At 38.0% G+C, this 25,715-nt stretch overlaps 1 protein-coding gene across 2 annotated transcripts in view; it reads left to right on the top strand.

The window, feature by feature from the left end:
* Positions 1 to 659: 659 nt before the first annotated feature.
* Positions 660 to 25,715, top strand: part of VRK1 (VRK serine/threonine kinase 1) — a 44,605-nt gene continuing 19,549 nt past the window's right edge. The window contains exons 1-10 of one of the 2 annotated variants that reach the window (XM_034768895.1): positions 660 to 1,026; positions 3,119 to 3,174; positions 9,485 to 9,554; positions 10,362 to 10,449; positions 11,784 to 11,892; positions 12,039 to 12,131; positions 13,169 to 13,301; positions 14,852 to 14,972; positions 17,553 to 17,611; positions 19,196 to 19,374. In XM_034768895.1, the coding sequence (XP_034624786.1) occupies positions 870 to 1,026; positions 3,119 to 3,174; positions 9,485 to 9,554; positions 10,362 to 10,449; positions 11,784 to 11,892; positions 12,039 to 12,131; positions 13,169 to 13,301; positions 14,852 to 14,972; positions 17,553 to 17,611; positions 19,196 to 19,374 (1,065 nt within the window). In that variant the 5' untranslated portion in view covers positions 660 to 869. The remainder of the gene's footprint in view (positions 1,027 to 3,118; positions 3,175 to 9,484; positions 9,555 to 10,361; positions 10,450 to 11,783; positions 11,893 to 12,038; positions 12,132 to 13,168; positions 13,302 to 14,851; positions 14,973 to 17,552; positions 17,612 to 19,195; positions 19,375 to 25,715) is intronic. The other variant, XM_034768896.1, reaches the window with a different exon arrangement.

The following is a 25,715-nucleotide window of genomic DNA, read 5'->3' as shown; positions in this document are numbered from 1 at the left end:
ATCTCAGTCATTCTGGAGGGTAACATATTTATTTGACTGTGATGAAGCCATTGAATTATTTAGTTTCAAAGTGTTCTCTTCCCAAGCTGGAATTTGAAGGTCAAGAGGCAGAAATAAGATTTATGTTCAGAACCTTGAAACTGGAGGTTATTTATTGCACTGTTGAGGTTTCTGGATTATTTTAAATGCTGTCCTGGGATACAGTAAATCCACTGTTGCATTTTTGTTACAGATATATTTGTGGGAGAACATTCTATGACTACTTGAATGGTTCTTATAGGTGTTTGATCTTTTTGTGGCATCATGCCAATCATAAACTTAACTACTGCAGACATGGTTAAAGAGAAAGTTGAGAGTTCTTTTTTAGCTGTTTTAGTCCAGTTCTTAAAGACATGGACTACATGAAACATTTGTAAATTTAACAGGCTTGATAAAGCTTATTGTATCACAGCTAAATATATTTTTCATATTGTCAGATCATAATTAATTATCAAATGGAATAGATTCTGTAATTCTCCAGTATGTATTAAATTATGCAAAGCCTTCTAATACAAAATCTTTTGTTCTGAAGCTTCTTTTTTTACTTTTTATCAGATTTTTCTTATAATCAGCTGAGAAGTTTTTTTCCTGATCCCTGAAGAAATATGCATTGCTTTTCACCTAGGATTCATGCCAACAGGATTACCTTGCAAATTTCTTACAAAGTATTTTTGTAGTAACAATTTGGCAATTTCAACAACCTATGGTTGCTGTGTGGAAGTCTGTCATGAGCAAAAGAGACCATAAAAAACTGGCATATGGAGTAGAATAAGGATGCAAAAGAAAATGTGCTCAGTTTATAACCCTGGCATTTACTTCTTGTAGTGAAAATGCCATATATAAAGAAGACATCTGGAAAAAGAGGTCCCGTGAAGAGGAAGCTTGCAGAAGAGTTTGCTCCTGGAGAAGTGTTAACAGACACATCAAAAAAAGAGTGGAAATTAGGCATGCCTATAGGTCAAGGTGGCTTTGGATGCCTATATCTTGGTAAGTTTGTGTGACCCAAACTACAACTTCTTAAAATGAGGGTCTTTAAGGTCCCCCCTCCCCAATAAATTGGGGACCCTATTGTCTTCAAATTAACAACCGTTTGGTTAGAGCTGCTGTTTAGTGTTTTTCTTTCTTGCAGAATTGAGAAATGTAGGTAGAAAATTAGTTATTAAAGGCATTGAAGATATAGTCCTCCATACGCTGTATTTGGAATCCCCTCTTGGTTCGTACTCTAACCCCAACTACTTCATATGACAGATCATATTTTTTTCTTAGCTGAAGTGACATTCTTTATTCCCATATAAATCATCCATCTTTATAATATCCCTCAAATGTTTGTAGACAGATTTCATAATTCCCCCCTTTCTCATATTTAATTAGTTTATCATCTTAAAGGTCATTTATGCACTTTTAATTTAAATTTAGTACTTGTGAGAGAAGCCAGATTGTTGGTGTGGCCACCAGCACTTCAGGCATCATCCCCACACTGCCTTGCCATGGTATTTCAGCTCTGACTTTGGAGGACCTACCTGTAGAGGTGAGAGGATAGCTCAGTCTCCATGCTAATTTGGTCTTTGGTCTCTGTTCTGATGGTATTATTTGTCATGAGGATACTTGGCACTTAAATTCTAAACTGAGACTATTGACTCATTTGATATAGGATGCTGACCAGACAACAGATGACAGCTTTCCATTTCCTCTCTGCTGGGTTGCATTTGAACTGACATGGTCAAGTGCTTGATATTACATAACCAATTCCCTGCAATATCTATCAAGTCCAAGTTTCAGAGTAGCAGCCGTGTTAGTCTGTATCCGCAAAAAGAACAGGAGTACTTGTGGCACCTTAGAGACTAACAAATTTATTAGAGCATAAGCTTTCGTGGACTACAGCCCACTTCTTCGGATGCAGTGGGCTGTAGTCCACGAAAGCTTATGCTTTAATAAATTTGTTAGTCTCTAAGGTGCCACAAGTACTCCTGTTCTTCTCTTATCAAGTCCAAGAATTTCACTGTCAGGGTATCATTAAATTTAATTTTGTAGTGCTTTCTGTTTGTTGAGTGTGAGAAAATGTGTGAAAAATAATTTGGCACCTAATCCTTAAATGTATCTGTTTTCTCAATAAATGGGCAGTGTGAAGGTGGTCCTATCATAGCTATCATTCTACACACCAGTGTTGAGGGGATGAAACTTTAGATGAACACTCTAACCAAGGGCCCTTTTGACTATGTGGTGCCTTTACTGTGTGACAAGATGTCCTCCCTCTCCTCCCAATTTATGTGGCATGATTGCATTGAATTATGTGGCATGCAGTCACTTATTGATTACAGAATCATTTGGTAAGCCATAGTGCTCCTAAAATGAACTGGCAACAGTAGGAGGGGATTAAGCATTGTATTGAAAGGCGGTAGCTGCCAAGTGGGGTTTCTAGCCTTGCCATGGCGGCCCTCCACTACTGCATGTTTTTGCCCATTCAACTGGTAACCCTACCAGAGGTAGAACTCTGCTCATGTTATACACTTGTGCATATTAGTAGTTGCCTTTTCAGGAAAGACTAACCTTGCTCCCACTCAGAGAGTGCTTAAGCCCCTTCTCCCACTGGTATAGATGTGTGCCCCGGCTCCCTGAGTATCTGGTATTTTAAAATTGCCTGCCATGGAATACCCCATTAACACATCTCCTGTGGAGTTTCTAAAATGGCACTCAGACAAGCTGAGAGCTGAAAGATAGGAAAATATTTTTTGGATATATATGGTATCTTCGTAAAAAGGTAAATGATGGTCTCCTGTGCGTAAGCCACACTGTAAATTAGGCCTTACCTTTAAGTCACTTGAGAAGGTACTATTGAATGGCAAGGGGGTGGGGGACTCCTTTATCATTTAGTAAATGTCCCCAGTGGGAGAAATCAAGACCGGAAATTTAACTTGGTTTTCTGCATAATTCTGACACCAAGCTACTGAACAATTTATATTCATGTTAATATTTAATTACTTTATAGAGCAGCTAACCAAATGACATAACAAGTAGTAACTGTATGTGTTTTACGATAGTTGCCTCTCATTCTACTGATAAACGCTTCATATTTTAACAGCTGATGTTAATTCTTCAAAATCGGTTGGCAGTGATGCACCCTATGTTATAAAAGTGGTAAGAGAAATTTTGAATCTATTTATTTCAAGATATAAAATGACTTCTTAGTATTGCATGTATAACATGAAACATCCCCTCAGCTAGAATTAAGTCATATAGTGCGAGCTTCATTAATGTACGTTTAATAATAATTGTGGTAATACCTAAAAGCCCCAGTGAGGATCAAGACCCCATTGTGCTAGCTACTGTACAAACATGTAAGACATGATCCCTGTCCCAAACAGTTTACATGCTAAACACAAAGTGATATATGAAGAGAGGAAAAGAGAAACAATCACATTTGTGCTGTAGGGAGACTAGAGAAGGCTAGGTTTCTGTAACAAGACAAGAGATGTTAGAATCTGAACTAGAGTTTTGGCTGTCTGGACAGAAAAGTTGGAATTGAAAATATTGGATAGGAAGGAGTGGTAAGATCTGAACACAGCCTGGGTGTATGGGGCAGTTGATGAGAGGGAATTGAAAATGACCTAGAGGTTATGGTTCTGAATTACTCTCAGAACGATGGTGTTATTAAGAGTGACAGAAAGGAGGGAGAAATGAGTATTGCAGAGGGAAGATCAGAAATTTAGTTTTGGCCATGTTAAATTTAAGTTAATGGAAAGACATCAAGAGAGGCTGAGACATAAGTCTAGATGAAAGGCAGCAGATCAGAAGTGGAAAGGCAGATCTGAGAGTCACCAGCACAAAGCCAGTAGTTGATGCAGTGACCCAGATCATGCAGCACAATTCTTTACTTTACACCACTCAGGCAGCACAAACTGGATTAAATGTCTGCAAATGGCTATTGAAGAACTTCCTTCTGGTGTAAGACTGATCTAGGCAGTTCCTGTGCCAGTTAGCCTCTTCCTTCTCTTGGTGGCAGGAGTAGACTAGGTGAAGGCCAGGGAAATGGCAGAGCACAGCTTTGCTACACCAATTCTCCACTAGGAATTTTATGGTGGGTGTAAATTAGAGTGGCCCCATAACTGCACCGACTAATGTTAGGGCAAAACTGATGCTGAATCAGAGCTTTAACTGACTCCCTTATGGGTCCCTACCCAATGCCAAGATGGAACTCAGACATAGGAGAACTGAGCCTAGTATGAGCATATAACAACAAAACACCTTAGTTTAAATACTGAAGTTTAAATGTTCAGCTAAGCTTTGTTGAATCAGAAAGTTGTTGCTACTTAGTTTTTTACCTAGTGATGGGAAGGTAAAAGAATAAGTATACATTTAAATATGTTTGTTGTAATTGCTTGCACTAGAGAAAATAGGCTATATATTAGTTAATGATAGTACATTCATGCAACTATTGGCCAAACTTTGCAATAATATGTATTGCAGTTTAACTTTTTTCCAGTTTAACATCTTCTTTTCCCAACCTAGTTGATATGTAGGTTACATTTGATTACTTTGAATGTGGCCCCTAATTTGGGTTCTGACTTTGAAAAGTAGCTCCAGGAACCACTTGAGAAATTGGAAACATAGTAATGCACATACTAGATCAGACCAGTGGCCCATTTGGTAAAATATCTTGTCCTTGGCAATGGTCAAGACCAGATGCTTCAGAGAAAGGTGCATGACCTTTTATTGGAAAATTGCGCAATAACTTGTTAGTATGGACTTTTGTTCCTGAGTCTAGCTCTGAAGCATCATGCTTTTTCCTCTGTCTGCTCATTTGTTCAGCAGCAGTGAAATCTACTGCACTAATAGTTGGCCCTCTGTGAAAAATATAAATGTTATAGTAGATTTTTATTCCAGTTTAAAGAACCAATTAATTTAGAATAAAACAGTCTGCTCGGCTTATTGCATCACTTTGGAAACTGACAGTGTCACATCATATGAACTATAAAATATACTTATTTTTTGACAATTGGTGGTGAGCCTGTTGTTAGAAATGATCATTTGCTGCGAAGTGGCATTTTGCCTGATAAGAAATAGAAGGTATTGTAACAGATTTTTGTCGTTCTGTAATAATGGAATTGCCTTTTTACTGCGTTTTGTAGCACCTCTATTGCTAAACTCCCTGAAAGTTAATTCATCTCATTTTATTCCTGTCTGTGTATTCAGGATGTCTTTGCACCAGTATGAAGTGTCTGCACCCCAGTTTTTGTACTGCTGTTTTCTTCTCTACTGGTTAAGCAGTTAGTGCTCTTCTTTCTGCTCTCCTAGTCCATGCATTTTGACTTCCTCTTGAACAAATATTTGTTATACCTGTGTGAATGACCCATGACTTGTTGCTTCCCTTCTCAACTGGGATGCAACTTCTAATAAGGGTCTGTTTTTGATGCCCTGAGAGCCAAGTTAACTCACAGCAGAGATAAAGAGGTTAATTGCTGAAGGATTATTAATGTTCAGTAGTTTGTTCACCCAGCAATGTTCTTCAGATGGTTAGACTATTAAAGCAGGATAGAAATTGGCTTAGTCTTCTGGCATAGAGTTCTTATTGTTTTTGTATCTAATCGGTATAAAATGAATAATTGTAAAGTTTTTCACAATTTTTTCCTAATGAAGAAATGCTTCTTGAAGTATGAACTTTCAGATGTTTCTGGGCAAACGTGGGTGCAAAGTTTATTTAATGACATTGCTTATCTTTACTAGCTGGGACAATTTAATTAATTCTTAAAATATTGTTAAAGAAAAGAGAGGCAGATATGTCTTGAATTTTGACATATACAATGTAATGGCAGAGAGTGATATTTCCTCTAGTCAAATTTTAGTTTCAATTTCCTAAAGCTTGGGCATGAACTTCTAGAGTACATCAGGTTTGAAATCTAAGTATTTTATAAGGTGCCAATCACTGTGGTATTGAACATTATGTATTATAACAATCATAATACAGCATCATGAATGGGGAACTGCGGCCAATGGGAGCTGCGGGAGCAGTGCTTACAGGCAGGAGCAGCATGCGTCCCCACCCCTTCCCAGGGCCATAGGGGCGTGCTGGCCGCTTCTGGGGGCGGCGTGGGGCCGGGGCAGGCAGGGAGCCTGCCTTACCTCAGGCAGCGCAGTGAGGCTAAGTGCCACCCGGTGGGAGCCCGCACTCCAGCCCTGAACCACCTTCCGGAGCCAGCACCCCATATCCCCTCCTACACGCCAAGCCCCTGCCCCAGCCTTGAGCCCCTGCCTAGAGCCAGCCCCCCATACCTCCTTCTGAACCCTCTCCCGGGCTCCAGCTCTGAGGCCCTTCCTGGAGCAAGCACCCCATACTCCGCCCTGTACCCCGACACACTGCCCCAGCCCGGAGCCCCCTCCTGCACCCAAACTCCCTCCCAGAGTTTGCACCCCTCTCCCCCTCCTGCACCCCTGCCCCAGGCTCAGCCCGGAGCCCCCTTGCACACTCCAAACCCCTCTGCCACAGCCCCTCCCCCAAATCCCCACCCCCTGCCCCAGCCCGATGAAAGTGAGTGAGGGTGGGGGACAGCAAGCGACAGAGGGAGTGGGGCGGATGGACTGAGTGGGGCAGGGCATCGGAGAAGGGGCGGGGTAGATCCTGGGTTGCACTGAAATTAAAAAAGTGATCTTGTGTGTAAAACCTTTAGAATTAACTTTATTATGGAGGCATTAGTTGCAGCTCCATAGTTAAGGCTGAATTCTGTTTTACACTTAAAGCATGAATCAGCCTCAGTTACGAAAAAAACAGTGTATGCTTACCAAATTCATGGCACTTACTCTGTGTACAGAATATATTTTCTGAGAATTTATAGGTAAATCTGTTAGTTTGGGTTAAAATGAATTTTAAAATGTGTGCTTTTAAAGAATTTAGCATCAGTCAGCCTTTTTTGTTCCAAATGATCTTAGTAACAGAATAAGACTCTTCAAGCTTTCTATATAGTTGCAGTTAATTGAAATCTTGTACATAGGCTATATTTGAAGAAATTGTTATAATTAAGCTTAATTATTGTATTGTTGTGATTGTATAGGCAAATATGTGGTCAGGTCAGCAGCTCAGGTGACTGGGGCTGTTGCGATAGCCTAGATAACTCAACCAATCACCACCCTTTTTCTACAGCAAATTTGCATGTCACAATTCTATTGGTTATAATGAGTGTGATATAAAGAATACTGGATGAGTGCCAGAGATCTCAGTGGTAGATTACTTGGCCCAACTGTCCTTGCTCTTTAAAGGTTCTGCCTACAAGCCTGGGTATCAATACTTGAAAGGCTACCCATAACACTGCTGCCTTGGCTCTACTGTAAACCAGGGCAGTACTGCTGGGGGAACAGAGTTAAGGACCATTTGAGAAAACTTGAAAGTGCAGGAGTATTAGGACTTGGGAACTGGACTACTCTTGTCCCATTCTTCACATAATGACGATCTTCTTAACAGTGCTCTAAATCAATAAATAGTTGCAAATTAAGGGTCTGATGAAATTCATCCTAGAGTACTTAAGGAGCTAGCAGAAGCAATCTCAAAATTGCTAGCAATTATCTTGAAGCACTCATGGAGAATGGGTGAGGTCCTGGAGGACTGGAGAAGGGCAAATATAGTATCTATCTTTAAAAAGGGGAAACAAAGAGGACCTGGGAAATTGTAGACCAATCAGCCTAACTTCAGTACCCAAATTGATTAATAATTTATTCCAGTATCTATTTGTAAGCATCTAAAGGCATATCTAGTGGGGACCCCTAAGGGCCCATCCTGGGTGGAGTACTATTGAGTATTTTCATTAATGACTTGGATAATGGAGTGGAGAGTATGCTTAAAAATCTGTGGATGACAACAAACTGGGAGGGGCTGCAAGCACTTTGGAGGACAGGATTAGAATTTAAAATGACTAACATATTGGAGAATTGATCTGAATTCAACAAGCTAAAGTTCAGTAAAGATAAGGGCAAAGTACTACAGTTAGGAAGGAAAAGTCGAATGCGCAACCACATTGGAGGTTTTAAGAACAGGTTGAACAGATACCTCTCAGGGATGGTCTAGGTCTACTTGGTCCTGTCTCAGTGCGCGGGACTAGACTAGATGACTTTTTAAAGCCTGCTAGCCCTGAATATATGGACGTATACCTAGCTTATAGAACTGGTAGGGACCTTGAAAGGTCATCAAGTCTAGTCCCCTGCCTTCACTAGCCAAGTACTGTCCCTGACAGGTTCCCCCCCATCCCCATCCCTAAATGGCCCCCTCAAGGATTGAACTCACAACCCTGGGTTTAGCAGGCCAATGCTCAAACCAATGAGCTATCCCTCCCATCATGTCTATGATTTTGTCACCTGCTTTGCGCTGCTCTGGTGATGCAAAGCAGCTGTAAACCCAGGTTAACTGGCCCGTGCACTCTGGTTATTTGCCCTTTTCTGATGTACCATTGAATCCGCCCTTAAAAGTTACAATTATAAAAATGATTTAAGATTCATACTACATATCTTCAAGTCATTAATAATATCATATGGTAACATTATCTTTGGGTTTCTTGCTTAGTTTTCATGTATGAACTGTGTAATAATTACAAGCAAAGGAAAAAAATCTACATTGAAATGGAGTTAGGGTTGAGTGTGTGTATCGTAATCTAAGAGTAAAACACATTACATGTAGGCATACTTGAGCTACATGTGTTTGAGCTAGTTTGTTAACAATTGTAGTGTAGTTGCAGCAGCCTGGGCTCGCCACCTGAGTATATGCCCAGGATCCTGGGTGGGATTGTACTTGGGTGGCTAGCTTGTGCCGCTGCCTGTGTCACAGCTAGCTTGGGTGGGCTTACATGTGCTGACGTCACACCTCCTGATGGCAGGGTGGACATACCCTAAATGTCTTATTCAATAGGAAGAGCTAATACTAAGAGGCATTATCTTGTAAGGACATACAGTTGTAATCACCCAGGGCTTCAAGACTTGTAAGGGGGACTTTTAGCAAGACTGTTTAGAGATCAGTTTTATATACTTTTCAGTCCAACCATTTCAAGAGTTGAGATTTTTATTAAGAGGACAATCTGTTGTATGATGAACCCCAACATTACAATACCCTTAATTCAGGGAACCTAAAGATGATGACAAAAGTGTATTTAATAAGGCCTGCTAAAGCACTGCTGTAAACAGTTCATCATATTTTCCGTTAACTTGTTATTCTTTAATCAGTATTGGCTGTGGTGGAGGGATACTTTCCTGATATTCCTAACACTTTCTAAACAGTCTCTGTTGTTAAAAGCATTTTAGTACACAGAAAATGAATTCTTATTGAAGTATCAAACTATCCAGAGTTGGGTGGTAAAGAGTGATATGCTTGTATGTGGGTGTATATCAGCTTATATGGATTTTAAGAGCTATAGTTCTTAATAGCTTTAGCTGCTGTTTTTTAGCTATCTAATTTTAAATTACTGTTTTAAAGGAACCCAGCCAGAATGGACCTCTTTTTACTGAATTAAAGTTCTACATGCGAGCTGCTAAACCAGAGCAAAGTAAGCAGTCTGTCAGAATGAACTAAAAGACCGTGTTTCCCTATAAATAATAATTTGTTGAGTTTTTAATAAAATAAAGGTGAAGTGGCAGCCTTTAACGTTAAATGTGTTGGTTGGCTCATCAAGAGAGCCTGTTAAGAAGGTCGTTTTTAAAAAATGAATCTAATGTTCATTTACATTTCTTAATTGTATTCCTTAATCATAAATGGATGTTTCTTTTTACAATGACACACTTTTTTTTTCTAAATGGATAATTACTGAAGATAATTGTTTGTAAATAAGAGTTACTGAAGTAGAACCATTGCTCTTGTCCTCTTTCTCACACCTAAGGTCATAAACCTTTGACGGCTCAGCCTGTAATGTCACCAGAACAAATAGGATTTTCTTAGTGTTTAAAGCCAAACAAGATTTTAATGAGATTAGAAGAAAAATTAGTAATTTGAAATAACTTAAAAATAGTTGAGGCAGTATTTGGAAAAAACGGAATCTGCTGTGTTAAAATGTAGTCTTGCAGTTACATTTTGGTATGTAGTTTTCCATCAGTAGTATTAGTTGTATTAGTATCAGGATACATTACAGTTGGATCTCCTTTATCAAATACCTGTTCATCTTGGGATATGTTTCATTACCAGATTTAGAAATAGATAGACGAGCCTACTTGTTGTCTGGTATACTTGGTTCATGGCTTCTCACTATCAGATAATGATCAGATCTTACATGCATAAATTTTAAATGATTTATAAGTAATCTTTTCCACAAGACTCCTGCAGTACAAGTTCATAACCTTGTTTTTATTTATATTTTTAGTTCAGAAATGGACTAGTTCCCATAAACTGAAGTACTTAGGTGTACCGAAGTACTGGGGCTCTGGCTTGCATCAAAAAAATGGAAACAGGTAAAATAAGTCTTGTGTTTAGGACATATTAATATTTTCCCACCCACAACAACTTCTTCTTTTATATCCATCTCAGAGTCCAGCTTTTAATTTATAAATCCTTGATCATTATAAGCTACATTCTATAATTTTTCTTTTAATTATCCTGAACATGTGTGCAGAATTAATCTTTTAATTCACATGTATAAAGAAGGAAATGCACTGTTTTACTACACTTTGCCTTCTTATCTTCAGTTTGTTTACTTTTGGGAGAGAAAGTCTTTTTATTTAATCTGAGAACTGGTATAGACAGTCCAATCCTTATTTTATTTCAAAAGTTCAAGGCTAGGTTTTTATACTGTTTCATGTGAGATTGAGGAATCCATTAGCTCAGAGATATACTGACTTTGCATGCATTTATGGCTAGTCTGTAATAGCACAGAATCAGTTGGGTTGGAGATGGCTAACTCTTTGGCAAAACAGTAGTGGTTACTCCAGCAGGATATATGACATCAGCAGGGAAAGGTGGTGGAGGAAGCGAGATCCATGCTAAGTGTGGAATTTGTAGAATTAGGGATCTTGTAGACTTTGCACAGTAGTGCAAACTTTCTCTGGCTAGGTCAATTCATAGAGCAATTAATACTATGGCCTCAAGTGTCTGAATAGGGCATTAAATCATCCAGTAATCTAATGTAAAGAACTTGAATTCAGGTGATATTGGGCTGCAAAAGAAAATGCAGTATGACAAAATGTAACTGTCTCAATTCAAATGAGCTTTTCAAATTCATAATGTTTCATGTGCAGGGCTTTTATGGAATGAGCTTTTATAATAAAGTCAAACTATGGTGACCTTAGAGATGAATATCAAAACATATTTGATAGGAGAGCTTCATTTCAATAAGTAGAATGCTCATTTAAATCTTAGTAGTATTACTTTTAAAGCAGCCAACTTGTGAAAGTAACCACTTAAGTAAAATATAAATTACTTTTGGGGAAAAAAAAAATTGGTCTTAACAAGCAATTAATAGTTGCTCTTTCCTGTTGTGAATGAAACACCATAGTACTTTCCGAGATGGGCGCTTGTTCTACTGCATAACTTGCTGGATCTCAGGATCATACCTTTGATGGAGGACCTTTTGTTTAGGTGATATAAAGCAAACAAAACAAATATTAGGGTTGAAGTACAGTACAAAAAATTCTAGTGTTCATAAATATTTGTTTGCCTGCATAGCTGATTTTTAGTCTAAAAATAAACATGCTTGAATTCAGTAATTAGTGCAGTGGGGTAAAATACATGGGTAAAATACTGTACACGTTTTAATTCAGTAACTTTTTCCCCCCAATTTGAATTTCAGCTATAGGTTTATGGTAATGGACCGATTTGGGAGAGATCTTCAGAAAATTTATGAAGAGAATGCAAAGCAGTTTGCACACAAAACTGTGTTAAAATTAAGCTTGAGAATAGTAAGTAATAGTAATTCCTGAAACATTTTTAAAATCCATCTTTCTAATGTAGCCTTTTGCTAAAAGGCAATTTGTGCTGAATAGTGGTCCTCTGCTGGCTGGAGTTGGGTACTACGCTGATACTCCTGTATATTGTGTTTTGTTAGCTTGATATTCTGGAATATATCCATGAGCATGAATATGTGCATGGAGACATCAAGGCCTCAAACCTTCTCCTGAGCTACAAGAATCTTAATCAGGTATTTCTGATATCTGTGCTTCATTTCTCCTGTTTTAATCCTGTTGTTTGACAACACACTGAGGTGCTTTGAACCTGTGAACGTTAGCAGAAGTCTTATTTTTAAGAATGTATACGGTTATATTTCTGCTTGACATTTATATTTAATATTCTACATTTTTGATGCAATTTGCTGGCAGTTTATCAAGTTGGCTATTCTGCCCTAAATAATATTCAGGAGGAGTGCTTGTGATACAAAATGAATTTCAAATAGCTATTTGGGGGTGGAAGCTTAAAATTATATAGTACACCAGTAAATTATGTTTGCCTGTCTGCTTTGTCATTTTTTTTATTTCCTTTGTTCAAGGATCCATCAAATACAAGTGTTCTGTTACTTGGAAAATTTGGTCTCTTAACATGTTGATTATTCAAATCAATTGATTTACAGAAATATATTTAGTTTTCTAATTTTTTTTAAACCCTTTAGTGTTTGGAAAATGTGCATTTAATTTCCATAATTCTACGCGTTTCTCTGTCCAAATAGTTTACCTCACAAAGTAGATTAACTATTGCCAGTATATTTAGAAGTAGCCAGGGGATAATGAAGAGTACTACCTGGCATCTATTCTTTTGTAGTACTCCTTTTGTTGTAATAGGACAACAACAGTAGCTTTATATGAATACTCAAGAAATACATCATGATAAATGTATTCTAATCTCTGATATCAATACTGTGAGCCTCTTTTACTGTTGTCCAATAGACCATTGTAATCCAGCCTGCTCCTAGATAAGAACTGAACATTTTACTTTGCACTGCCACTAGATCAGCAGTAAATGATTTCTAAAACTGGTTGTCATTTTTCACATAGTGCATGAAGTGATTGAATTTTATATACGTCTCATGTTTAAGAATGAATAAATGAGCTTTTTAATCCAAAGAGCTGACCGTTTGGAGTTTTTGTTCTAAAGAAGTTCTGAGAGTCACTCGTATTTATTTTTATATGAATTGTTCTGTATGAATAGTCCTTTAATCTTTGCATGGTATGTGGGATTTGATAGGTGTACTTGGTTGATTATGGCCTTGCTTATCGATACTGTCCAGAAGGAGTGCACAAAAAATATAAAGAAGATCCCAAAAGATGTCACGATGGTACAATTGAATATACTAGTATTGATGCACATAAGGGTGTGGGTAAGTAGTCAAACCTTCAATTCCCTTTGTTCCATACAAGACTGTGTTTATTTTAATCACAAACATTTTAGAGAGGACGTTTTAAAATAGGACTTCACAGTAAATAGGAATCTAACACTGTGTTTTAAAAAACTAAATGTTCCAACTGTATAGCAGAAGTTCAGCTATGTTTTTTCTGAAATTTGCTGGGCAACAGAATTAGAGCATTTACTAATTTTTTCAGCTGTTACTTTGCTGTAGTGTTGGAAATCATTTGTATTCCTTTTCATATAGACATGATTATATCTCCTTTATATAAGAAACCCACCTAATCTCTTAAAAGTGATCATGTGTATCTGTTAGTATATTTATTGAATTGGTACTAACTGTGTAAGTGGACAGGTGTGTGATAATGATTCTGTGGTGATTCAGGTGAGGGGAAAAATACACAGCTATTTAAGGAAGTTAATGGTCCCTAAATTCAATTTGAAGTGTACTTCTCCCATATCTGGCCAAGGCTGAGCCTTAAATTTAGTTTGATGTAAACTACCATCCTTTAAATCTAATCTGTGTCCATTGAAAATAATAGAACAAAAAGTGAAAAATATTAAACATTATAGTAACGTGACTTTATAAAGAGCAAAGCTTGCCAGACCAAGTTTGTTGCTTGTTTTGATAAAATTATAGAATTAGTGGATGAAGAACATAAGAATGGCCATAATGGGTCAGACCAATGGTCCATCTAGCCCGATATCCTGTCTTCTGACAGTGGCCCATGCCAGGTGCTTCATAGGGTACGAACAGAACAGGTAATCATCAAGTGATCCATTCCCTGTTGCCCATTCCCAGTTTCTGGCAAACAGAGGGTAGGGACGCTTCAGAGCATGGTTTTGCAATAAGAAATGCAGTAGAAGTGTTATATTTGAATGTTTAGGAAAGTTTTTGATGTCTTGCACAAGTTTAATTTAAAAATTAAAATCTGCTTGGATGTAAACTCTAAGGTCTGTTAGTCAATTTTTAGCCCAGGTGAAAGGGGATTTTCCTGTTGATACATTTAATAACATTTTAATAGGTATCTTGTGGAACACGTGAAAGCAAATATGTTATATCCCTCGTCTTGTCAACATATAGGATTTCAGAATCTTCTGCAAGCAATGTTTCAGTATTCAGGAAATCTGAAATATTTCCATTTGTGGAATAATAATTTGAAGAACTCACATTTCAACTCTGTTCCCTGTTTTTGGGGAATGGGGAAGTAAAAATGTTTTGAACATAACTCAGTCAGTTCACTCACTCTATTCTGTCAGAATGCGAGGACTTAAAATGCTTCAGAAATTGGGATAACTGCAGCATGTCATATTCGTGAGCGGAAGAAAGAGAGATTAATTTCAAATTCCTTTATCAGTCTTCCAGCCATTTGAGCAATACTTCTTGTTTCCTTTCCTTCCTGCTTCCCTCTGAAATAAACTCAAAGCATACTGTAGTTGTTAATTACTGTTAACTTTGGCTTTCAGTTGTCTTACTGTGTTTACAAACTTTAAATGTGTGTATGTATTTATGTATATTTGTAGCTCCATCAAGACGGGGTGACTTGGAAATTCTAGGTTACTGTATGATTCATTGGCTCAGTGGCCATCTACCATGGGAGGACAATTTAAAAGACCCCAACTATGTCAGAGATTCAAAAATTAGGTAAGGAATTTATTATATTTTCTCATTTGAAACTCAATCTAGGAATAAAAATATTTCAGTGTAGCAATACTATGTATTCATAAACAATGCTGCTGCTTCTGTGAGGAGCTGGGTAATACTACGTCTACTCTTGCAGGCTGGAATGGAGATTCCAGAGTTATAATGAAGTCCAAAACTGTAGGTTATGTTCCCCTTCAACCTCCCCCTTGATTACATTCCCATCCTACCTTCAAAATAATAATTTACACCTTTTCTAGTTACACCCCCTTAACTTTTGTACTTGTCAACACCATGTTCCTCTGTTAAGTATCTTTATATTAGCCCCTCTCAGCACCCTTGTGAGGTAGACAAAGCACTACCACCCCCATCTTACAGATGAGGAACTGAGGCACAGAATCTAAATAGCCTACAGAAAGTCACATTGGAAGTCTTTGGCAGATTAAGGAACTGAATTTGGATCTCCTGCCCTAAACAATGGATCATCCTCCCTCATTTCCTCTGTTTGCCATCTTAGCAGAGAGTAAGTGCTGTCAGGTGCCTGCAGTACTGCTTTTGCCACCACTACCTGGCAGTCATTGCTCAGAGCAGCTTCTTGTCCCTCCTATTAACACTGCTGCCTCAATGTTTCTCAGAGCAGCAACTTCTCTCCTCTTCTAGTTGCTGATCTGATAAAAGGCAGCAGTGCAAGGGGGAGTCGTAATAGTTCTGAGTAGCAGTGGCTAGAGCAGAAATTGGCCTTGCATGGATGCAAGAAGGAATTGACATATGAGGGTTTAAAGTAGAACATCTTCTGAGCCAGTTTTCTACCTGTATGTAGTTTGGAGTGGTTGGTGAGAGAGCCAAAGTCTTTTACGTTGACTGGCTGATATATTCACCCATGACCACAAAGGTTCTGGGCCCATGTTGCTTATTGAAAGAAGTGCATCTCTGTATCTTTTGTTAAATTTTATTAAAATAATTCAACCAAAACAAAATAAAAATCACCACTACTTAACTATTATTATTATTAAACTAAAATAAGAATAAAGCAGTACAACTATCAAATAATATCAAATCAATGAATTAGTCTTTGCGTTGGATTGGAGTTATGTCATAAAATGAATTAAATCATCAAATTAGTTCTAGAAATAATCCTTATAAATGCTAAAGAAAATTATAGGAAGGTGCCGGTCTGAATTCTTTAGTTGGGAGTTATAACCAATGTCAATCAAATCTGGGACTTAGAGCTGGTTAAAAATTCAGTACTAAAATGAAAATATAATTGACACATAGCTGAGAGCTAATTGTTTCCTTCTTAGAATTCTGTTCTTGTGTGGTGGCTAATCCTTGATGGTTTCTTGGACTTCCCGTTGATTATTATAGTTTGTGAACTTTGCTTACTCATCCTTGCATCATCTCCCTCCAAGGTGTATGGACAAATCAGGTGTAAGACCTACCTTGGAGCCATGCAGCAATGTGGTCCAATCAGGTTTGAATTAGGTCATTAGCTTGTGTCAATTCTGGGAAAGTCCTTTTTTAAACTAGTAATTTAATTTTTAAAATATCTGGGATTTTATGTACTACAGGGACTGAAAGTCTGCCCCCTGCACCTTCGCCCCACCCTATCTAGAGAATATATGAATGGTGGACATTAAACCACATGAGGAAGCTGGCATGGTCTTATCTAGGCAAAAAGTCTTTGTGCCATGTCATCAGTTGATGGAAAATGTACTATGGAAAAATGCTATAAAAGTAGCTGATTTAAAAAAAAACCCAACAGCTTAATAACTAAATTAAAAATAAAGAAAATCTTATGACCAATATTGCCACTGTTTTCACAAACAAGACAATTTACAGTAATACTTGGAACGGGGCTATGGGTCATGCAGCTTGCCTTTTGAAAGTTTCATCTTGACACAGGGAAGTTACTTTAAAGCATCTCAAGATGAAACTCACTTTAAATATAAGATGTTCAATTTTATATAGGGTCTGCATTCTGATATTTCTTAGTCTGTTTTTCTCACACCTGGATCTCAACCTTGTTCCTTAGCTTATAAAGTCAGTTGCTCGGGAACAGCACAGTGCCGCAACTCTGTTTCCTTAGGCAGGGATTCAGCTGGCCCTGCAGAGGGAATTTTCTTGTCTAGGTGAAGTGAAGAGCATGTGATCACAAGGATCCTGCAGAATTTAAAGTGCTTATGTTGCATTTTTTTATCCAAAGATCTCAAAGCACTTTACAAATGTGGATAAGTATTCCCCTTTCACAGAAAGGAAGACTCTGGCACAGATATTGTCATGCAAGGAGCCAGTTACATAGAAACAAAACTGAGGCTTCCGATTTTCTGGTTTCTTGCTGTAATCACTAGACAAGTGTAAAAGGTAACAGAATCAAAACAAAAGAACTGTGAAAAGGATTATACAATATTAAAATTATTTTTATTTACATGTCAATATTTAATTTTTTTCTTAACTTTTAATGCCTTAATATGATATGTTTTAAAAGAAATACAGATCAGCTGTGAATGAACAAGCTGTTTTGCAATTATTAAATATAATTTATCCACAATCTAAACTGTTGATTCTTCCACTTTTACTTCTCAGATATAGTGAGAATATTACAGATTTGATGAACAAGTGCTTTCCTGAGACAGAAAAACCAGGTAGGAAGAGCTTTTTAAAATATTAGTACTTGGGGTTTTATTCTATTAGACAAACATTTAATCCTTAGTCTCTCAAAAAATATAAAGCACATTGAAATAAAGCATTAATGATTCATTCCTCAAAGAAACCTGACTGGCCACCTCTACCATACTACAGCTAACTTTAATAGGGTTTAGGTAGATTATTCTGTTAGGCCAGGAATGCACTCACAGCATATCTGAAATTCCCATTTTCATGTGGCAGTAACTACTTTAATATTTGGGTATGTGTAGTAATTTTTTCTGTATTGAGTTGAATACAAACACAGACAGATGACACTTCAGCTGCTTGGAAAGATTGAGTGGGTGTCAGATTGTTGTCAGCATGTAGTCCATCTGGGAGAGGTGTCTCTGATATTCTGTTCCTCCTATCGCCTCTTTGGCTATATCTGCACTTGAAGCTAGGAGGTGTGATTCCCAGCATGGATGGACAGACTCATGCTAGCTTAGCTTGAGCTAGCATGCTAAAAATAGCAGTGTGGATGTTGCAGCAATCACAGCGGCTTGGGCCAGGCCGCGTTGTTGGCTGGGTTGCACCTAGGTGGTAGTGTTCACTGCTATCTTTAGCATGCTAATGCGAGTCTGTCTACGCTGTCATACTTCCCAGCTGCTGTGTAGACATACCCTTTAAGTTCATCCCAGTGACTAGAACCAGAACCTGCCTCTGCTTCTGCCTTCCCAAACAGCAGTAAAGTGAAACTGACCAATGTTTTGAATAGCAGTAATTAAATTTACAAGACGGGTAAGTTTTCTTTCTGTTATAGGAAAGGTGTGAACAGTAGCAGTCACTAGTTTAGTCTGCAGACTGGAAGATAGCATTGCTCTGGCTCGCACTCATTTCTAGTTGGAAACATCTTCACAACTGTAAGGGTTAGAAATTAATTTTTGTAATAAATTTAGATTCTAAAGAAACACTTGTCTGGGAAAACTTGTGACTCGCCATATGAGAATTGGCTAGCAGATTTTCAAAGTCCTGACATTAACTATACATGCTTTTTTGCAGAAATTAGAAATGGAAACATTCTCTTGGGTCACCCAATCCTAATTGTCAATACAGGATTGTTTCATTCTTATTAATATTTTAGCAAATATAGTTTTAAAGGTGAAATGATGAAAAGTCCCTGCCTTTGATTAAAATAAAATACATGAAAAATAGTTTCTCCTTAACTTACCTGGCAAAGTTCTGGGCTCAGGCTCTTATTTCACCTGTAGTAGATCATCTTAAATGCAGGGAAGAAATATCAGTTGAATAAAAGGCTCACTGTAGAGGAAATCAGCATATTCAAAAATAGTTTTTAAAGGCTGAATATTTCCTTCATTGTAATGAATGTAGAAAAGTGGTGCTGTGATAATTTGTTAATGAGCCCTGGGATGATTTTTTTCTTATTTCTAAAATATGCTGTATTAAACAGCTATAATTATGTTTAAATATCCATATCAAAGAATCCCAAAAAGGGTGTATACATAATTCTCACATTTTTTGGTAAAACCTATTGATTACCAACTGCTTTAAATAGAAATTAATTTTATGTACCATTCCCTCAGATGAAATAGCCAAGTACGTGGAAAAGGTGAAGTTATTGAGCTACGAAGAGAAACCTCTTTATCAGCATTTCCGAGAAATACTTTTGCAAGGTCTTAAGGCTATTGGGCAAAAGGATGATGGCATACTGGACTTCAGTTTTTCAGAGAATGGAGATTTGCGAACCAAGCCTGTACAAAAGGTTGTTTCTTTTTACTTTTAAAATCAGCTTTTAATGGATCTTGTTTTAAACTAAATAAAAGAATTAAATAAAATGATATGGAAAATGGATGTCATAATTAGCCCAAATAGGAAAGTAAGGAAAAAGAAAAGTAAGTCTCAACTGTTTGTTAGCTTTACAGCATATTTCATAAGCAGACACATGGGCTAATTTTAATTTAACTAATTGCTCTGAAAGTTTTTAATATAGCACAATGTTAGCAGGTATACTTTCACATGCAGTAAATAATACCTTGGGAAAGAGAATGTATATTTAGTTGTAATGACATTTGAACAGATGAACATTGCAGTTAATTTACACATTTTTTTTTCAAGAGTCTAAAAAATTCCAGATGGGCCAAAGTGTGAGGTAAAATCAGAAGTCTAGTTACCTTTTGGTTTCATTTCAGGTTTCTTACCTTACATAACTATACCTAAATACTTACTTTTAAATGAACATCCTTATGTCATCAAATTGCTACTGAAATTCAGGTATTGTGTACAGTATTATTATTTGTATTATCGTAGCACCTAGGAGACCCAGCCATGGACCAGGACCCCATTGTGCTAGGCACTGAACAAAAAGGTGTTCTTCACAATTAGTATAGTACTAGATTAGGGGTATATTCATCTTTTTATTTAGGCTTGGCAGATTTTTTTACTATAATTTTGATGTATAATTGCAATGCTTGTTTTTAAGTATTTATTTTATCAATTTAAATTTTCACAGTTGGGAAATTGAGGGGAGCAGACAATTATTTAATGACCGTCGATATTGAGATTCAGCAAGTTAGCTTTATAACTATTAAAATACAAATTGTCAGCATCACATGTCAGAAGATACAAAGTAAATATCCGTAAATCAAACTCTTAAGTTCTCAAGCAACATTTTTCTTGGCCTATCTGTACATTTAGATTATTATCAATGGAAATATTTTTTGTTGGTTTGTATGTGTATGATGAAATGGATGTTTACCGACAAAAATCTAATACTCTGGTACTTGTAGTCAAGTAGACCGAACTCTAAATTGTGTCTCACATATGGAATCTTGTTGTGCAGAACATTTGCACAAGTAGCTCTTTCCAATTAGTAAAATGTACAATCATACTTACACCACGGAGGAGATTTTATAATTCACACATTTCAGAAAAGGATCCTAGCATATTAACTTTATAGGTAAATACTGATTTCCCATTGTCAGTATGCAGCTGCTTGTGTGGAATCTGTGTGGATGTTTATACAGAAGAAACATATGCTAGTGGGACCAGTTCTTAGTGAAAGCTATAGTACTATGCATATGCAGAAAATCCTCTGCAAATTTATTTACAGATGTAAATTTCATCATTTCATGAAAACTGCTCCCTAATTTTTTGAGGAAAAGTTAAAATGTGGAATATGTTATGAAGAAGGATACTGAGGCATTAATATAACTAAAATTTAAGCTAGGTTACCAAATAAGCATTACTGTTACTGCCTGTATAGGACAAAACTTGATAGACAAAGGCAAGTAACTGGGAGACAGACATTTTAGACTTGATCCTCACTAACAGGGAGGAATTGGTTGTGAAGTTGAAGGCAATGTGGGTGAAACTGATCATGAAATAATAGATGTAAAAATTCTAAGGAAGGAAAGGAGTAAGAGAAGCAGAATAGGGACAACGAACTTCAAAAAAGCAGATTTCAACAACTCAGAGGTATGTACATAGGTATGTAAGGTCCTCTGGGCAGAAAATCTGAGGGATAAAGTAGTTGAGAAGATCTGGCAGTTTCTCAAGGAGATTATTAAATGTGAAACAGCAAACTATCCCAGGCAAAAGAAAGATAAGAATAATAAGAGGCCAATATGGCTCCTTTAGGAGCTCTTTAATCATCAGAAAGGAGTCCTACAAAATGTGGAAACACGGACAAATTGCTTAAGAATACAAAAGAATAGCACAAGCATGTAGTGATAAAATCAGAAAGGCTGAGGCTCAAAATGAGTTACATCTAGCAAGGGACATAAAAGACACTAAGAAGAGGGGGTCATAGAATCATAGAATATCAGGGTTGGAAGGGACCTCAGGAGGTCATCTAGCCCTGCTCAAAGCAGGATCAATCCCCAGACAGATTTTTTGCCCCAGATCCCGAAGTGGCCCCCGCAAGGATTGAACTCACAACCCTGGGTTTAGCAGGCTAGTGCTCAAACCACTGAGCTATCGCTCTCCTCCAATAGATATATTAGGAGCAAGGGAAAGACAGGAAAGTGTAGATCCTGTATTTAGTGGGGAAGGAGAGCTAATAATGGATGACATGAAAGCTGAGGTGTTTAATGCCTATTTTGCTTCTGTCGCCATTAAAAAGGCTAGTGGTGACCGGATACTCAGCACAGTACTAACAGCACTGGGGAAGGAATTCAACCCAAAATAGGGAACGAACAGGTTTAAGTGTATTTAGATAATGAGATATGTTGAAGTTGGCAGGGCCTGATGAAAATCACCCTGTGATACTTAAGGAACAAGTTGAAACAATCTTGGACTGTTAGCAGTTACCTACCCTCCATGAGTTCTCAAAGATAAGATCCCAGAGGACTGGAGAAGGGCATACATAATACCACTCTTTAAAAGGGGAACAAAGAAGGCCCAGGGAATTATAGGCCAGTCATCCTAGCTTTGGTACCTGGTAAGTTACTGGAACAGATCAGATGCTTACAGATTGATTGTTTAATAGAAGATAATTGGGTTATATGTAATAGCCAAAATGGATTTGTCGAGAATGAATCATGCCAAACCAACCTAATTTCCTTCTTTGACAGGGTTATAGCCTGGGTGGGGGAGCAGTAAACGTATATCTTGATTTAATAAGGCTTTTGACACAGTTCCATGTGACATTCTCATTAGCCAATGTGGCCACAACTATTTCACATTTGGAGACAATATATACCTTCAAGTCAGCGGCACTGCTATGGGTACCTGCATGGTCCCACAGTATGCCAACATTTTTATGGCTGACTTAGAACAATGCTTCCTTAGCTCTCATTCCCTAATGCCCCTACTCTACTTGTGCTACATTGATGACATCTTCATCATCTGGACCCATGGAAAAGAGGACCCCTTGAGGAATTCCACCATGACTTCAACAATTTCCATCCCACCATCAACCTCAGCCTAGACCAATCCACACAAGCGGTCCATTTCCTGGACACTACTGTGCTAATAAGCGATGGTCAGGTGAACACCACCCTATACTGGAAACCTACTGACCGCTATACTTACCTAAATGCCTCCAGCTTCCATCCAGGACGCACCACACGATCCATTGTCTACAGCCAAGCTCTAAGATATAACCGCATTTGCTCCAATCCCTCAGACAGAGACAAACACCTACAAGATCTCTATCAAGCATTCTTAAAACTACAAAACCCACCTGCTGAAGTGAAAAAACAGATTGACTGACCCAGAAGAGTACCCAGAAGTTACCTACTACAGAAGTTACCTACCAACAAAGAAAATAACAGAACGCCACTAGCTCTCACCTTCAGCCCCCAACTAAAAACTCTCCAGCACATCATAAAAGATCTACAACCTATCCTGAAAGATAATCCCTCACTCTCCTAGATCTTGGGAGACAGACCAGTCCTCACTTACAGACAGCCCCCCAACCTGAAGCAAATACGCACCAGCAACCACACAACAAAAACACTAACCCAGGAACCTATCCTTGCAACAAAGCCTGATACCAACTCTGTCCACATATTGATTCAAGTCACACTATCAGAGGACCTAATCACATTAGCCATGCCATCAGGGGCTTGTTCACCTGCACATCTACCAATGTGATATATGCCATCATGTGCCAGCAATGCCCCTCTGCCATGTACATTGGCCAAACCGGACAGTCTCTACGCAAAAGAATAAATGGACACACATCTGACGTCAGGAATCATAACATTCAAAAACCAGTAGGAGAACACTTCAACCTCGCTGGTCACTCAGTAACAGACTTAAAGGTGGCAATTTTTCAACAGAAAAGCTTCAAAAACAGACTCCAACGAGAAACTGCTGAACTTGAATTAATATGCAAACTAGATACCATTAACTTTGGCTTGAATAGAGACTGGAAGTGGCTGGGTCATTACACAAATTGAATCTATTTCCCCATGTTACGTATCCTCACACCTTTTTGTCAACTGTCTGAAATGGGCCAGCTTGATTATCACTACAAGTTTTTTTTTTTCTCCTGCTGATAATAGCTCATCTTAATTAATTAGCCTCTTAAAGTTGGTATGGCAGCTTCCACCTTTTCATGTTCTCTGTATGTGTGTGTGTGTGTGTGTGTGTGTATCTATCTATCTATATCTTCTTACTATATGTTCCATTCTATGCATCTGATGAAGCGGGCTATAGCCCACAAAAGCTTATGCTCAAATAAATGTGTTTGTCTCTAAGATGCCACAAGTACTCCTGTTCTTTTTGTATTCAAAGAGTAGTTATCAATGGGTTTCTGTCAAACTGGAGAGAGGTAGCAGGTTGGGTCCAGCAGAGGTCCATCCTTGGTCCGGTACTAGTCAATATTTTCATTAAGACTTGGATAATGGAGTGGAGAGTATGCTTATAATATTTACGGATGACACAAAACTGGGAGAGGTTGCTAGCACTTGGGAGGACAGGATTAGAATTCAAAAGGAGCCTGACAAACTGGAGAGTTAGTCTAAATTCAACAAGATGAAATTCAGTAAATACAAGTTGAAACTACTACCCTTAGGAAGGAAAATTCATATGCATAATTACAGAAGGGGGAATAACTAGTTAGGTGGGAGTAGTGAAAAGGATCTGCGGATTATAGTGGATCACAAATTGCATAAGTGTCAATGTGATGCAGTTGTGGAAAAAGCTAATATTCTGGGCAGTATTAACAAGAGTTCTGTGTGTAATACCTGGCTTGTAAATGTCCTGTTTTTATTCTGTATTGGTGAGGCCTCAACTGGAGTACTGCATCTAGTTCTGGGTGCCACACTTTAGGAGAGATGTGGATAAATTGGAGAGAGTCCAGAGGAGAGCAGCAAGAATGATAGGCCAGGTTTTCAAATCCTTTTTAAAACCTTTCCTTATAAAAAAACAAAACAAAATCTGGGCATATTTAGTCTCGAGAAAAGAAGACTTGGGGTGGGGACCTGGTAACAGTCTTCAAATATAGTAAGGGCTCTTATAAAGAAGACTGTGGTCAATTGTTCTCCATGTCTGCTGAAGATAGGACCAGAAGTAATGGGTTTAATCTGCAGCTAGGGTGGTTTAGGTTAGATATCAGGAAAAACTTTCTAACTGTAAGGGTAGTTAAGCACTGGAATAGGCTTCCAAGGGATGCTGGGGAATCCCCATCATTGGAGATTTTTAAGAACAGGTTGGACAAACACCTGTCAGGGATGGTCTAGGTTTACTTGGTCCTGCATCAGTTCAGGAGCCTGGACTAGATGACCCCTCAAGTCCCTTTCCGCTCTACATTTCTGTGATTGAGAGATGGGCCCAGGTATTTAAACATAGGTATTGAAACATCATTCTTTGTATGTATTTTGTACAGCCCTATGTCATACAAAGTAATTTTAATCAGTAACATATTTCTAAACGAACTTACAGCAGAAGTGTAAGAATTTTTCACTTTATTGTAGTGAAATAGTATGTTTAAGCTAATAACAAAACAGTGACTTATAAACAAATAATTGATAAAAATGTTGACTCCACTGATGACAAGAAGATTAAGGGTAGTCCACTACGTTTGCAGGTGGGATTTTTTGGCTGCTCTAACAGCAACAGAATTGTGTGCACACATGCTTCTCTACGAGTATTGTTTGAAAAGATAGTGTCTGATATTACTGCTCAGTCAGCCATACGTTAAAGATCTCATGCAGAAAGTATGAAACCAAACCAAAAGCTACAGGAGATTGAAGTCCTCTGAAGTAATACCTCAAGCTTTTCTAAGGGCTTGTCTACACTTACATGCTTAAATTGCGGCCACTGCCTGGATTGCAGCGGCATCGATTTAGTGCAGGTCTGGTGAAGACACGATAAGTTGATCAGAGTGCTCTCCCATCGACTTCAGTATTCCACCTCCCAGAGAGGTGGAAGGTAAGTCGGCAGGAGAGCGTCTCCCGCCAACATAGCGCAATGTAGGCACTGCGTTAGGTCAATGTAAGCAACTTCGCTCAGGTGGGTGATTATTTTTCACACCCCTGAGCAACATAACTTATATCGACTTAAGCAATGTAGACCAGACCTAAGTTACGATTTTGCATGGGAACTAATCCCCTGGTTAAAAATTGCGTTACCATAGTTTCATTGTTAATGCTGAAT

Source organism: Trachemys scripta, chromosome 4 (genome assembly GCF_013100865.1).
Source record: "Trachemys scripta elegans isolate TJP31775 chromosome 4, CAS_Tse_1.0, whole genome shotgun sequence".
NCBI lineage: Eukaryota > Metazoa > Chordata > Testudines > Emydidae > Trachemys > Trachemys scripta.
This window is presented reverse-complemented; position numbering and strand designations above follow the sequence as displayed.